The sequence below is a fragment of the Prunus dulcis genome, chromosome 6 (assembly GCF_902201215.1).
Source record: "Prunus dulcis chromosome 6, ALMONDv2, whole genome shotgun sequence".
Lineage (NCBI taxonomy): Eukaryota > Viridiplantae > Streptophyta > Magnoliopsida > Rosales > Rosaceae > Prunus > Prunus dulcis.
Genome location: NC_047655.1, coordinates 4741483 through 4754440, shown reverse-complemented (window position 1 = coordinate 4754440; position 12958 = coordinate 4741483). Strand labels below are relative to the sequence as shown.

Here is a 12958-nt window from a genome sequence, read left to right as displayed (position 1 = left end):
GATGATATAGTACAAGAACTTCAACCACTCAAATTTGAAGCCTACCCATCACCAATTTCAAAGATTTGGATGTCTTACTGGAGCAACGGATAACGAAAGCCCACCATTTAAGCCCAAACAAGTGCCTTTTTATTCTCCTAGCCTGAAGCTGACATCTTGGGCTTCTTGCTTGTCACACAAGTCATGTTATGTTTCATAAGTCCCAAATAGTTGCTTTTACGCTAGAACATCCTACATCATATCAACGACCTTGAATGATGAAAGACCTGCCCTATTCTCAGTTGTATATAATTATGTGTCTATCTCTCTTATCACATGGTTGTCACTTAAAAATTTTTAATTTTAAACCACATGTCATTTAATTTCTGAGCGTTGTTGATTTCAATATGCTATAAATAAGAGATAGACACCGTGTGAGAGTCAACATCTTTCTTTCCACTCCTAAAAATGGCATGAACTTTTGAAATAAGATTTTCTGCTTAAATTCTGGTGCTGGTATTGTTCTTATGACCAGAACGACCTTATCTTGATATTTAGGATTAATTTAGGATTTCTTTAGACACTTAAGATTATTTATATTGAAAAGATAATTAGAAGGATGACCAAGTATGAGAGAAAATATATAGTCGATATTTATTTATTGTTGCTATTGTATTTATCACATCTTGCCTGTTTCACAACAAAATGCTCGTATACATAAGTAATGGACATCTTGTAAGAGCCAAAATCTTTCTTTCCAATTTCAAAAACCACATTTGACATGGCGCAGGTGAAATAAATAAGATCATCTGTTTATCTATTACATGTTGACGTTGGTACTGTGCTTATGACCATAATGATTTCATTATAGAGATTTACAATTAAGCATACGGTTTAGGAAAAAATTACATCAATAGTGCAATCAAACGAAAGTTCAAAGGAAAAAATCCTAGCCGCTTTCTCCATTTGTGAGTTTCAAAGGAAAAACTTCATAGAAGGAGGGGAGGAAGAAGCGTCATGTGTTGAATAAGAAGCCCATTGTGGTGATTCTTTTGAGCCATGCTCAGATGAAGGTCCCCAATCACCCCTTTTAGGTTATATTCTCAATTAAATCCTTCTCTCAAAACATGCTCTCTAACATTGCTCATATTCTCTTTTGGTTCTACATCTTCTTTGACGGAGGGTTCTTGTTTTCGTTTATTTGTTCACTATTATGCGAAGATAGGTCACTGGAAATCATATTTTCCCTATATCTGCTACGGGTGAGATGGTGGGTGTGGCCGCCACAGTGCTTCTTCAGGTGGTGGTAGTTTAGGGTTCATTTAGGCACATGTGTTGCTTTAAGGTTTCGGTCATGTTGGGTTTGTAGACTTTGTTTGGGTTTATGGTTAATTGTGGTGATATGAGCTAGTAGTTTTAGTGCGGCTTTTGTCCACTATAGTTTTGTTTTTCACATGTTAGTTTGTTGACCTCTTGGGATTGGTACTTCAAATGTCATGTTGATGTTTTTAATTGTACTATTGAAGTTTATCTAATAAAATTTATCTTTGATATTTAAAAAAAAAAAAAAAAAAAAAGGTTCAAAACGGCGTACCAATGCAAAAGATGTAAATAGACGACCTGAGCTCATCAATCATGAAAATAAAATTATTAACACAACATATTACTGATGACTGTATTGTCCAGGTCAGCTCAATTTGTTAGAATAGCACATGGAGATCACGTGCTCTTGTTAGTATTGTTAAGCTGAGTTTACTTTAAGCTCTAAGCTTTCTGTTATGTATATAAGCTGAGTTTTACGTTGTAATCGATTTATTAAGCAAAATTAATACAAAATTTTCTGAGATTTCTCTGCTTTCTTCTTCAATCTTCTCTTCTGTTATCAATTACATCAATTCAGTTCTTAATTCGGGAGATACGTGCAGCCAAAGTTTGCTTAATTCATGAAATGAGTGCTGGGAGAACCACATGCTTATTTCCCTAGCAATTTATGGAAGAAGACATTACTAATTGGCACCTCAATATTATTTACTGAATATGGTCTCTGCAGGGAGGACCACTCTATATATTACATACTCCAGCTCGAATGAATTTCAAGGAGGTAAGCCAAGCAATATAAAGTTTCCATAGCCACAAGCTATTGAGTGTGTGTGCGCGCACGTGCGTGTGCCTGTGCACTCATATCAGTGAGAGAGGAGGAAGAAAGAGGGAGGGAGGGTGATGGAAAAGAATGCACAGAGTGGTCACAGGTTGGTCTTAGTCCCAGTCCATTCCAAGGCCACATATACCCTATGCTTAAGCTGGCAACCTTCCTTCACTCATTTCCATTGTTCACACCCATTTCAACTCTCCAAACCCTTCAAACACCCTACATTCACTTTTTTCCCGATTCCGGATGGCTTGACTTCTGATGAGATTTCATCTGGGAATACACTAGCTATTCTGTCGGCCCTTAACGCCAACTGCAAAGCGAGTTTCGAACAATGCTTGACTGATAAGAGTGATTGAACAAGAACCGCAGAACAAAATCATCTGCATCATCTATGATGGAATTATGTACTTCTCTGAATCTGTGGCAAATTATGTAAACATTCCAAGCATCCTCTTGCGCACACAAATCGCTATCAATTTTATTGCTCTCAACCCCCTCCTACGGCTTCATTCAAAAGGTCACACTCCATTCCGAGGTATGTGTGCCCTGTTTCCTCCTTTCTATGTGTTTCTTCTGCAAATGAGGGAAGAGGCTAATGCCTGATTTGTTTGCTTATTGTATGATGTTTTTTTATTTTTTACTTGTAACTAAGACCACAATTCTGGATCACAGAATCTATGTCACTGAATCAGGTGCCCGAGCTTCATCCCCTCAGGTTCAAGGATCTGCCCACCTCCATTTTCGAAACACTTGAAAACTATTTGAAACTAGTTGCTAATTTGCAAAAAGTTAGGACATCCTCAGCGGTCATTTGGAACAACATGGACTGCCTTGAACAATCATCAGTGGCACAGATCCAGCAAGAATTTCAAGTTCCAATCTTCACCGTAGGTCCTTTTCACAAGATTGCAACAGCGGCCTCAAGTAGTTCACTAGAAGAGGACACCGGCTGCATTGTGTGGCTTGAAAAGCAATCTCATAACTCAGTCATCTATGTAAGCTTTGGGGAGTCTAGCATCCATCTGCTAGAAAGAACTAGACGAAATGGCTTGGGGCTTAGCTAACAGCAAGCAACTTTTCTTGTGGGTGATCAGGCCCGGATCAATTTGTGGTTCAGACTGGATTGAGCTACTGCCTCAAGAATTCATAGAAGCTGTTGGAGAAAGAGGTTGCATTGTTAAATGGGCACCCCAGATGGAAGTTTTGGCGCATGATGAGGTAGGCGGGTTTTGGAGCCATTGCTGTTGGAACTCAAACCCTGGAAAGTTTATCAGAAGGGGTTCCGATGATATGCAGGCCGTGCTCTGGCGATCATTGCAATTGGAGAATGAATTAGAGAGGGGAGAGATAGAGAGAGCTATTAGAAAACTTATGGTAGATGATGATGATGGGAAGGGAATGAGGGTGAGGGCCAGAGAGTTGGAGAAAATAGAAGTTAGTATGAAGGGCGGCTCTACCTACCATTCCTTGAATGAGCTTGTGGAGCTTATAAGGTCATTTTAATTACAGCTGTGGTTTTTTCTCAGCTAAAAGTCCTCTCTAGAACGAACTCACACAATCATTACAGTATTTGGTGGGAGATGTTGAATACTCATATGGCGAGTAGGCCTTCTATTCTGACAAATAAGTAATAGACATCATGTAGGAGTCAAAATCTTTCTTTCAAATTTCAAAAACCACATGTGGCATTTCCCTTATGAAATAAATAAGATCATCTATTTCATTTATAAAGATTTACGATTAAGCATAGGGTTTATGGTGTAGAATTATATGAAAATAATAATTAAATGAAAATTCAAGACTACACGTCGTACCAAGTAAATAGAGGATGCTGGCTCATCAATTTCTCGCGTGAACTTAATAAGAAATCATGACAATAAAATTATTAACATAACAACCAGTCTGACAAAGATGTTTAGGAATTATTACATCAAGTCAGTTCTTCCTCTAATACCAGACACAACAACCAGCCAATATACTTTTCAATATCAATTCATGAACTGCAGCAGCCAGCTGTGCTGAGAACTACAAGCTTATGTTCCAACCAAATGGAAAAAGACAAACTTATTATTAATTAGCTTATCTAAATATTATCTGCTTAGCATGGTCTCTATATATTACATACTCAAGCCCCAGTGAATTTCAAGGACACAGTCAAGCAATATAAAGCTTCCATAGCCGCAAGCTATTGAGTGTCTTTGTGCATGTGTGTGGGCTCTTATCGGTGAGACAGAAGAGGAAGAGGGAGGGAGGGAGATGGAAAAGAAATCACAGAGTGGTCAACTGTTGGTCTTAGTTCCATGCCCATACCAAGGCCACATAAACCCTATGCTTAAGCTGGGTACCTTCCTTCACTCAAAGGGCTTTTCCATTTCAATTGTTCACACCCATTTCAACTCTCCAAACCCTTCAAACCACCCCGAATTCACCTTCTTTCCAATACCAGATGGCTTAACTGCTGATGAGATTTCATCTGGGAATGTAGTAGCTATTGTGTTTGCTATTAACGCCAATTGCAAAGCGAGTTTCAAACAATGCTTGACTGATAGAGTGACGGAACACGAACGGCAGAACAAAATCACCTGCATCATCTATGATGAATTTATGTACTTCTCTGAATCTGTGGCTAATGATCTAAACATTCCAAGAATCCTCTTACGCACGCAAAGTGCAACCAATTTTATTGCTCGCAATGCTGTAATACGACTTCATTCGAAAGGTTGCACTCCCTTCCCAGGTATGTGCCCTGTTTCCTCCTTTCTATGTTACTTTCTGCAAACGAAGAAAGAGGCTAATGCCCGAGTCATTTTTCTTCAGAGTATGATGTTTATTTTTCTTACTTATAACTAAGACTATAACTCCGGATCACAGAATCTATGTTAGTGAACTCGGTGGATGAGCTTCATCCCCTCCGGTTTAAGGATCTGCCCATCACCATTTTTGACACTCTTGAAAACTATTCGAAACTATTGGCTATTGCCAACAATGTTAGGACATCCTCAGCCATCATTTGGAACACCCTGGACTGCCTTGAACAATCATCACTAGCAAAGGTCCAGCAACAATGTCAAGTTCCAATCTTCTCCATAGGTCCTCTTCACAAGATTGCAACAGTAGCCTCCAGTAGTTTACTAGAAGAAGACACAGGCTGTGTTGCGTGGCTTGACAAACAATCCCATAACTCAGTTATCTATGTAAGCTTGGGGAGTCTAGCATCCATCAGTGAGAAAGAACTAGCCGAAATGGCTTGGGGATTAATTAACAGCAGGCAACCTTTTTTGTGGGTGATTAGGCCCGGATCAATTTGCGGTTCAGATTGGATCGAGCTACTGCCTCAAGGTTTCCTAGAAGCTGTTGGAGAAAGAAGTTGCATCGTGAAATGGGCACCCCAGATGGAAGTCTTGGCACATGGCGCAGTGGGCGGGTTCTGGAGCCATTGTGGTTGGAACTCAACCCTGGAAAGTATATCTGAAGGCATTCCGATGTTATGCAGGCCGTGCTTTAGTGATCAGAAGGTGAATGCAAGGTATGTAAGCGAAGTATGGAAAATAGGGATACAATTGGAGAATGAATTAGAGAGGGGAGAGATAGAGAGAGCTGTTAGGAAACTTCTGGTAGATGATGACGGGAAGGGAATGAGGGTGAGGGCCAAGGAGTTGAAGGAGAAAATAGAAGTCAGTATGAAGGGTGGCTCTACCTACCATTTCTTGAATGAGCTTGTGGAGCTTATAAAGTCATTTTAATTGGAACAAGAAGTGTTTTTTTTTCTCTCAACTAAGTGATTTCTGGAACTAACTCGCACAATCATTCCCTCCCCCTTAACCATCCTTACAATATTTGGCGGGAGATGTTAAATGCTAGGCCTCTTTGTATTCTGATAAATAAGTAATGGACATCATGTAAGAGTCAAAATATTTTTTCCAATTTCAAAACAACAGGGGACATGTCTCTAGTGAAATAAATAAGATCATCTGTTTATCTGTTCATGTTGATGTTCTTACCGCCCTTTTGACCATCACCATTTGATTTATGAAGGTTGACTATTAAGCATAGGGTTTCGGGTGTAGAATTATATCAAAAGTATAATTAAAGGAAAGTTCAAGACGACACGGTTTACCAATACAGAAGAAAATAAATAGAGGATGCTGGCTCATCTTGAACTTAATAAAAAATAATGAAAATAAAATTATTAACATAAAGAAATATAGTATCATGTTACTACGAGTCATCAATTGTTTACTGAAAGAGGATGAGTAGGACTTATTCCTTGAAGATGCAGCCATGTTTCCTCTCCTAAAACTACCCACAACTAGCCAATATACTTTTCAATCTTAGAGATGAGTATCCAAAGTTTACTTATTTCTTTAAACGCAATACCCAGCTGTCCTGAGAACCACATGCTTCTGTCCCAAACAGTTTATGGAAAAAAGGCAAGCTTATTATTAATTGACATACTCAAGCTCCAACGAATTTCAAGTTCCATAGCCAGAAGCTGTTGAGTGTCAGCGTGTGCACCTGCTATCTGTTGTATTAATAATTGGCACAAATTAATGTGCTAATTATCCAATTAAAAATACCTGCAAGTGCACGAATTTGGGGGAACCAGGGCCACTCAAGGTCTAGGAGTGGCTCTTCCACTGCCCACGAGGAACTATCGGCTTACTAAAAGTTCTAGTTTGAGTATGTAAAGAACACTTATTTAACACAACACACAGGTAAAATGCAAATTGGAAGCTAAGAGCGAATAAAGAATAGTAAAAGAAATGAAACAAAATAAGAAACCAAAGATAAACACAAACAACAATTTCTATCACCCTTTTATCACCTTTCTATTACCACTGCATCACTTCTTTGTCATCTGTTTATCACCTAGTGAACAGTAACGACCAGTCACATGAACAGTAACAACCAGTCGTTTTGAAACAGATTGTGACCTGAAAACCATGGAAGGCGACTGGTTGCATGAACAGCGAAGGCCGATCGTTTTGAAGCAGAGTATGTGCTATGTTTTCATCTTTGACCTCTGTCCAGTTTTTGACCTATAACTTTGTTCACCCGTTTTCGCGTTTGGCTCCTGTGATGGAAGGGCGAAGTTCCCCACTGGCTTGGAGACCATGTATTGGTCAATAAGTCAGCTTTCTTTGGTGTGCGAGCGTGCCACTGCTAGGAACGTAAATTCTAGCAGACTTCTTTTAGAAAAGATAACTTGCGCCCCAAGTTACTGACTTCTAAAAACAAACGATTGTGAATTTGGGTGAGGAATATCTCCCAAGTAAGTTCTTTTCTTGCCTTAGACTGGTAAGGACTTCCACAATTTATCTCAGTATCAAACGGCTGTTCTGGCCAGAAGTGTTTGATAGAAGTTGGACCGTTTCATGCAGAACTGCCTTCTACAAGATAATAAATATGCATGCTAACTCTAGACAAGTTAAAAGACTGCCGGAACTTCATTTCTGCCTAAATGGGAGGTTCCGATGTAGGCTGGACTGGACGTGTCTGGGTCGGTCCGTACTGCTTTGTGACTTCAAATGCTAGGCTGACCTGCAAATCGATACCAAAGTTGGGTTTTGGCAGAGCTTTACGTTTTCTTCACGCTTTGTGAGGCCTTAACTTCTCCTGCTTGGAAGGGACAGAAGTGGCTATTCTCGATGGTCTGATGAGCTAGGGATTGCACTACGAGAGTTGTTCTGCTTGAACAGGGCTCTTCCTGAGTTTTCTGGGGTCTCCACGTTTGTGAAAACTCAAACTCTGCTTGTCTTGGCTTTTTCTGAACCAAATTTGTAACGAGGGATCTCGTTCTAGAATACTTGTTTTCTAAGTCTGAACCTTGGAATTCAAGTGAGCTCTTGGCTTTTTCTTGGTGTTGTTTTTTTTTTATTGATGATTTGAGTGTCCTTTTCTTTCTTGCTTGCTTCTGTTTTTATAAGAGATCCTCTTTTGGAGGTGTTTTTAAACTTTTAAATAATGGGCGGCAAAAGATCTCTCAAAACATAAGGCAGGAAAGATTTTTATCAATTATGGCAGATAGGCTCTCAGTAGTCTTTTCCTACAGCGATCCCTTCCCTGGTTTCCTGGGCGGCTGCTTTTGTTTCAACCAACGCCACCGCTTGTGTGGGCTTTTTTTTTATGGCGGTTTGGTCTTCTTCTGTATTTCCTGAATAATTCCTTGTTTCCCGCTCTAATTGGGAAGGCGTGGCCTGTGAATTCTTTGGAAGATGGTGTATTGCTTTGGGGTAAAGATCTCTGAACATAGGTGGTTTTTTTTTTATTTTCTATTGGTAGCTTTCCAGAGACGTCCCTTCCCATAAAAACTCTAGTTTGATAATGCTGACTTTCTTAATAGCTGAGGTAGCCACGTGAGTGTGTTTTCAGCTTTTTGGGCTTGAGCCTAAACAATATTTGTGGGCTGATCTTCAAAGCCCCAATGTCATCTTTCCATGTTTTGGGCTTTTTGGGACTGGGTAAGTGTTTCTCACTACGGGCCTGTTTCTTGGATTTCTTTTGGTGTGCCAAATTTAGGCCCAAACAAACTTTTATCCAAATTTTACGTTCTTCATATGGTTGGATTCAGCACAGAAAAAGGAAGAACTCATTGCGGACCAAATGTCATAAACAATTACAGAAGTGAGAATTCAATGGGGAAAACACACAACTTTTCAAACACACACACGGGAAGGGAAGATGGGTGTTGATTCAAGTGACCTAATTCTAATGCTTGAATGTAACCACACGCTAATTATAACAAGATTGACAAAGATGAATATCAAAGTGTGACTTGAAATGTGAAAAACACTAGGGTTTTTGGAATCCACTCTAAACAATCATACTCACGTTCATGGACACCCAAGTAATGAACTCTAAATATGTTGATAAAGATGTTCGCAATCAAGACCGGGTCTAGTGGCTCAAGACGCATTGATTCTCTCTAATATAAGTAGACTGCGGGGCTAGTGCTACAATACTTGTGCCTTCTCTATAATCAATCTAGGTGTCTTTAGTACTTCGATTTAATTACTTGAAAAACCCATTAAGTTCAAAGAGAATATGAACATCACAAGAACCCTAATAGTATGATGTTTACATTAGGCATTCAAGAAACCAATTCACATGGATGATTCTTACTTCATCCATTTGTTGTTGCTTAGGAAAACATGAGGGTACATATAATCCCAACGATCTCAAGAAGCATGCTTTCAAAGGTGATCAATCAAAGAAAAACATACATCAATGATAGATTATTTTAGTGAATGGGAATTCATCAACAATATCTAGAAATTCATAAACTCAAGCATCAAAACAATAGAGTAATCATGTTTAGGTCTTCAACCTAAGCCCTAGCTATGGAGTTTAGTTCCTCATACTTATTTCAAACATAGATTCGAAATATAACTAGAAAGAGTTGACAGATTTTGTGAAAGTGATGGAAGCTCAAGGTCTTCAATGGTGGACAATGTTCTTCTCCTTCTTGCTTGGTTGCACCTTGTCTCCTCTCCAGCTCCAATCTCTAATCTCTGCTCAATCTCATAAAAATGTCGAATGATTCAATGAATGGCTGATGCCTTCCCTTTTGCTTCTTCTCTCTCTTACTTTCCAGCTCACAACTCAATATTAAACTCCACTACCTTTTGCTAAAACCTTTAGCCATTGTCTCCTCGTTGTCTTCTTGCCATGATGAGATTTTGTTTTTAAATACATTACAAGGTTCTCCTTGACTCAAAAAATCCCACTTCATAAGGTAATTTATTGTTACCAAATGGTATGGTAAAGTAGAAATAAGATGACATCAAGTGGAGGTGAAACTTGCCCAAAACAGATTTCCAGAGCTAGGATCAATTGTTGGATCAGTTGGCTGGGCTATACTTGCTCTCAAATTCGGATATGTTGTAGTCAATATCCATTGGAACAAGTTTCATGAAGATCTTCACCTCATCCGAGCAACGGAGCTTACTGTCCAAAGCCAAGAAGTTGACATACGAAAATGAACAAAAACAGAATTTATAACCAATAATGCATTTTTAGCTCATTTTCATTCTAACAAGGTAAAATCTATGAAAACACAAAAAGGAATTAAAATGCTATAAAATGTCAAGAACTAATTCAAAATATTGGGTGAATAACATGATAAATCATGTGTAAAAATGAACCCAACACTATCAGTGAGAGAGAGAGAGAGAGAGAGGAGGGGGAGAGGGAGATGGAAAGAAAGTACATAGTGGTCAAAGGTTGGTCTTAGTCCCATGTCCATATACCAAGGCCTATGCTTCAGCTGGGCACCTTCATACACTCAATGGCCGTTTCCTTCTCAATTCTTCATACCATTTCAACTCTCCAACCCTTCAAACCACCTTGAATTTTCCTTCTTTCCAATACCAGATGGATTTAATTGCACATGAGGTTTCATGCCCTTCTCTGAAGTTGTGGCTAGTTATTAGAACATTCCAAGCATCGTCTTACACACTGTCAGCGTTACCAATTTGTTGCCAGCTGCACAATCCTACAACTTCATTCAAAAGGTTACATTCACATACCTGTTACGTACCATCTGTTGACTGAGCCTTCCTAATTAATCAATGAGATTTATTTCCTTGATTAATTTAGGGATTTACTTCTTATTTTATATAGTTGACATATCCTTATATAATCAGGTGATATTAATTGAATATTATATCTATTTATTCCATATCTATTTCCTTGTAAAGCACTCATGTAAACTCCTATATATACCTCCTTATGGAGAAGAATATAATTAATCTAAAGTATTCAAACCACATTTATACTTTAGCATGGTATCAGATCAATTGATCATAGGTTGTCTCTAAACCCTTAAATCTTACCCTCAAATTCAAATCTAAACCCTAAATCAAATTCCTCAAATCCAAATCTTATACACTCATATCAAATCCTCTTATCAAAACCCATACTTTATCTTATCCTCAAATCCTTCAGTTGCAATAGGTGATCTCCCGCTCTCACACACATAGGCTATTCCACCTTCGCTCCTCAAATTGTTGCTATTAACAATGAAAATTCCCCGTTTCCTACCGGCGTCACCCTGACTGAAACCAACTATGCCTTATGGTCTTAAGTCATGGAGATGTGCATTGCTGCCCGGAACAATTGGGGTACCTAACCGGAGACACTCCACAGCCCCCTCAGAGCTCGTCCACCTACAACAAATGGTGTACCGAGAACTTTCGGGTCAAAAGATGGTTAATTGACTCCCGACTTCATGAATCGTTTCATCCGATTAAGTACTGCCAAAGAAATCTGGGTTGCCGTCAAGAAGACCTACAATGATGGTGGGGATGAAACTTTTTTTTTTAATCTCAATAAACAGGCGTTCACTATTAAACAGAATGGTGCACCTGTTCATAAGTATTATAGCTAGCTGCATAGTATTTTTAAGGAAATTGACTATCGGAGTCCCATCTGCATGCACTGCAATGCCGATGTCACTAAGCGCCAGACAGAACTGGATCGTCTTAGTGTTCACATTTTTCTTGCCGGTTTTGACCCTGAGTTTGATCAAGTTCGAGAGGAAATCTTACGAAAAGATCCTAAATTAGACCTTGATCAAACCTTTACATATGTTTTTCACAAAGCTCAACTGCGAATGACCATGACTGGTGCTCCGAAAACCTCTGTCATAGTCCCTCAACATCAAAGGGGGCCCCAGACTTCGACCGGTGGATCTTCTCAGAACAAGGCTTCAGGATCTCATCCGGAGAAGAAGTGCACTCACTGTGGAGGAGACAAACATACCCGTACTAGCTGTTACGAATTGATTGGGTATTCTGATTAGTGGGACCACTCCAAGGATCCTCGCAGACATAAGACCAAATCACTCCACAATCTTTCGACTCATACCCTGTAAGTCTTGCTGATTTGGCTACACTGGCACTAAGATCTGTCTATATAACCACAACAGGTACCAAAGGTCATGTTTTAAATACTTCATCCAAGAAACACACAAGGATCATTGACATAGGAGCAATTGACCATATGACATTTGATCCTGGACAAATTGCCTCTCATACATCGTCCCCTTAATCGGTGGTGTCTAATGCTAATGGTACTCCCTCCCCCATGATTGGAGAGAGCTCACTCTCTCTCTGACTCCCTCAATTTGGACTCTGTGTTGATTATTCTGTCCTTGCACCACAATCTATTGTCTGTTGTCCAAATTACTACGGCTTTGAATTGCACTGTAACTTTTTGGTCTACTTATTATGTTTTTCAGGACATTATGAGCAGCAAGACAATTGGTTGTGGTACTAGGAAAGGCAAACTCTAGTACCTGAACTTGGCACCTGATAGTGAAGCCAGAGTCGGTCAAGTTTTCGAGATTAAGGGTGCTACAAACTGACAAAGTATAGTTATGATATAGACGTCTTGGACATGCTTTATTTGGATATTTACAAAAGTTATTTCCATCCTTATCTACCAGTTTAGATATTTTAAGTTTTAAGTATGACATTTGCGAACTGGCTAAGAGCCATCGTGTTCATTTTCTCTTAAGTTCCAATAAAAGTTCGATTCCATTCTCTCTTATGCATTCTGATGTTTGGGGCCCTGTTAAAATTGCTACTCCAGGGGGAGCTCGATGGTTTGTCACATTTGCACACGCTTGACTTGGATTTCCCTTCTCAAAACTAAAGGGGAAGTCAGTTCAAAGTTTCAACAATTCCAACAAATGGTGGAGACTTAGTTTCAGGCCACAATGCAAGTTCTCCATTCTAATAATGGCGGAGAAATTCTCAACCAAGATCTTAACAAGTTCTTACAATCATCGCATCATACATCAACACTCATGCCCACACTCCCTAA

At 39.3% G+C, this 12958-nt stretch overlaps 1 protein-coding gene and 1 pseudogene across 1 annotated transcript; both read left to right on the top strand.

Annotated features, from left to right (window-relative positions):
* Positions 1-2016: 2016 nt before the first annotated feature.
* Positions 2017-3819, top strand: LOC117630145 (annotated as a pseudogene).
* A 460-nt stretch (positions 3820-4279) lies between these two features.
* On the top strand, positions 4280-6066 carry LOC117630988 (UDP-glucose iridoid glucosyltransferase-like). The gene is made up of 2 exons (XM_034363886.1): positions 4280-4868; positions 5003-6066. The coding sequence occupies exons 1-2, from the start codon at positions 4388-4390 to the stop codon at positions 5872-5874; spliced, it is 1353 nt and encodes a 450-aa protein (XP_034219777.1). The 5' UTR covers positions 4280-4387; the 3' UTR covers positions 5875-6066.
* Positions 6067-12958: the final 6892 nt, after the last annotated feature.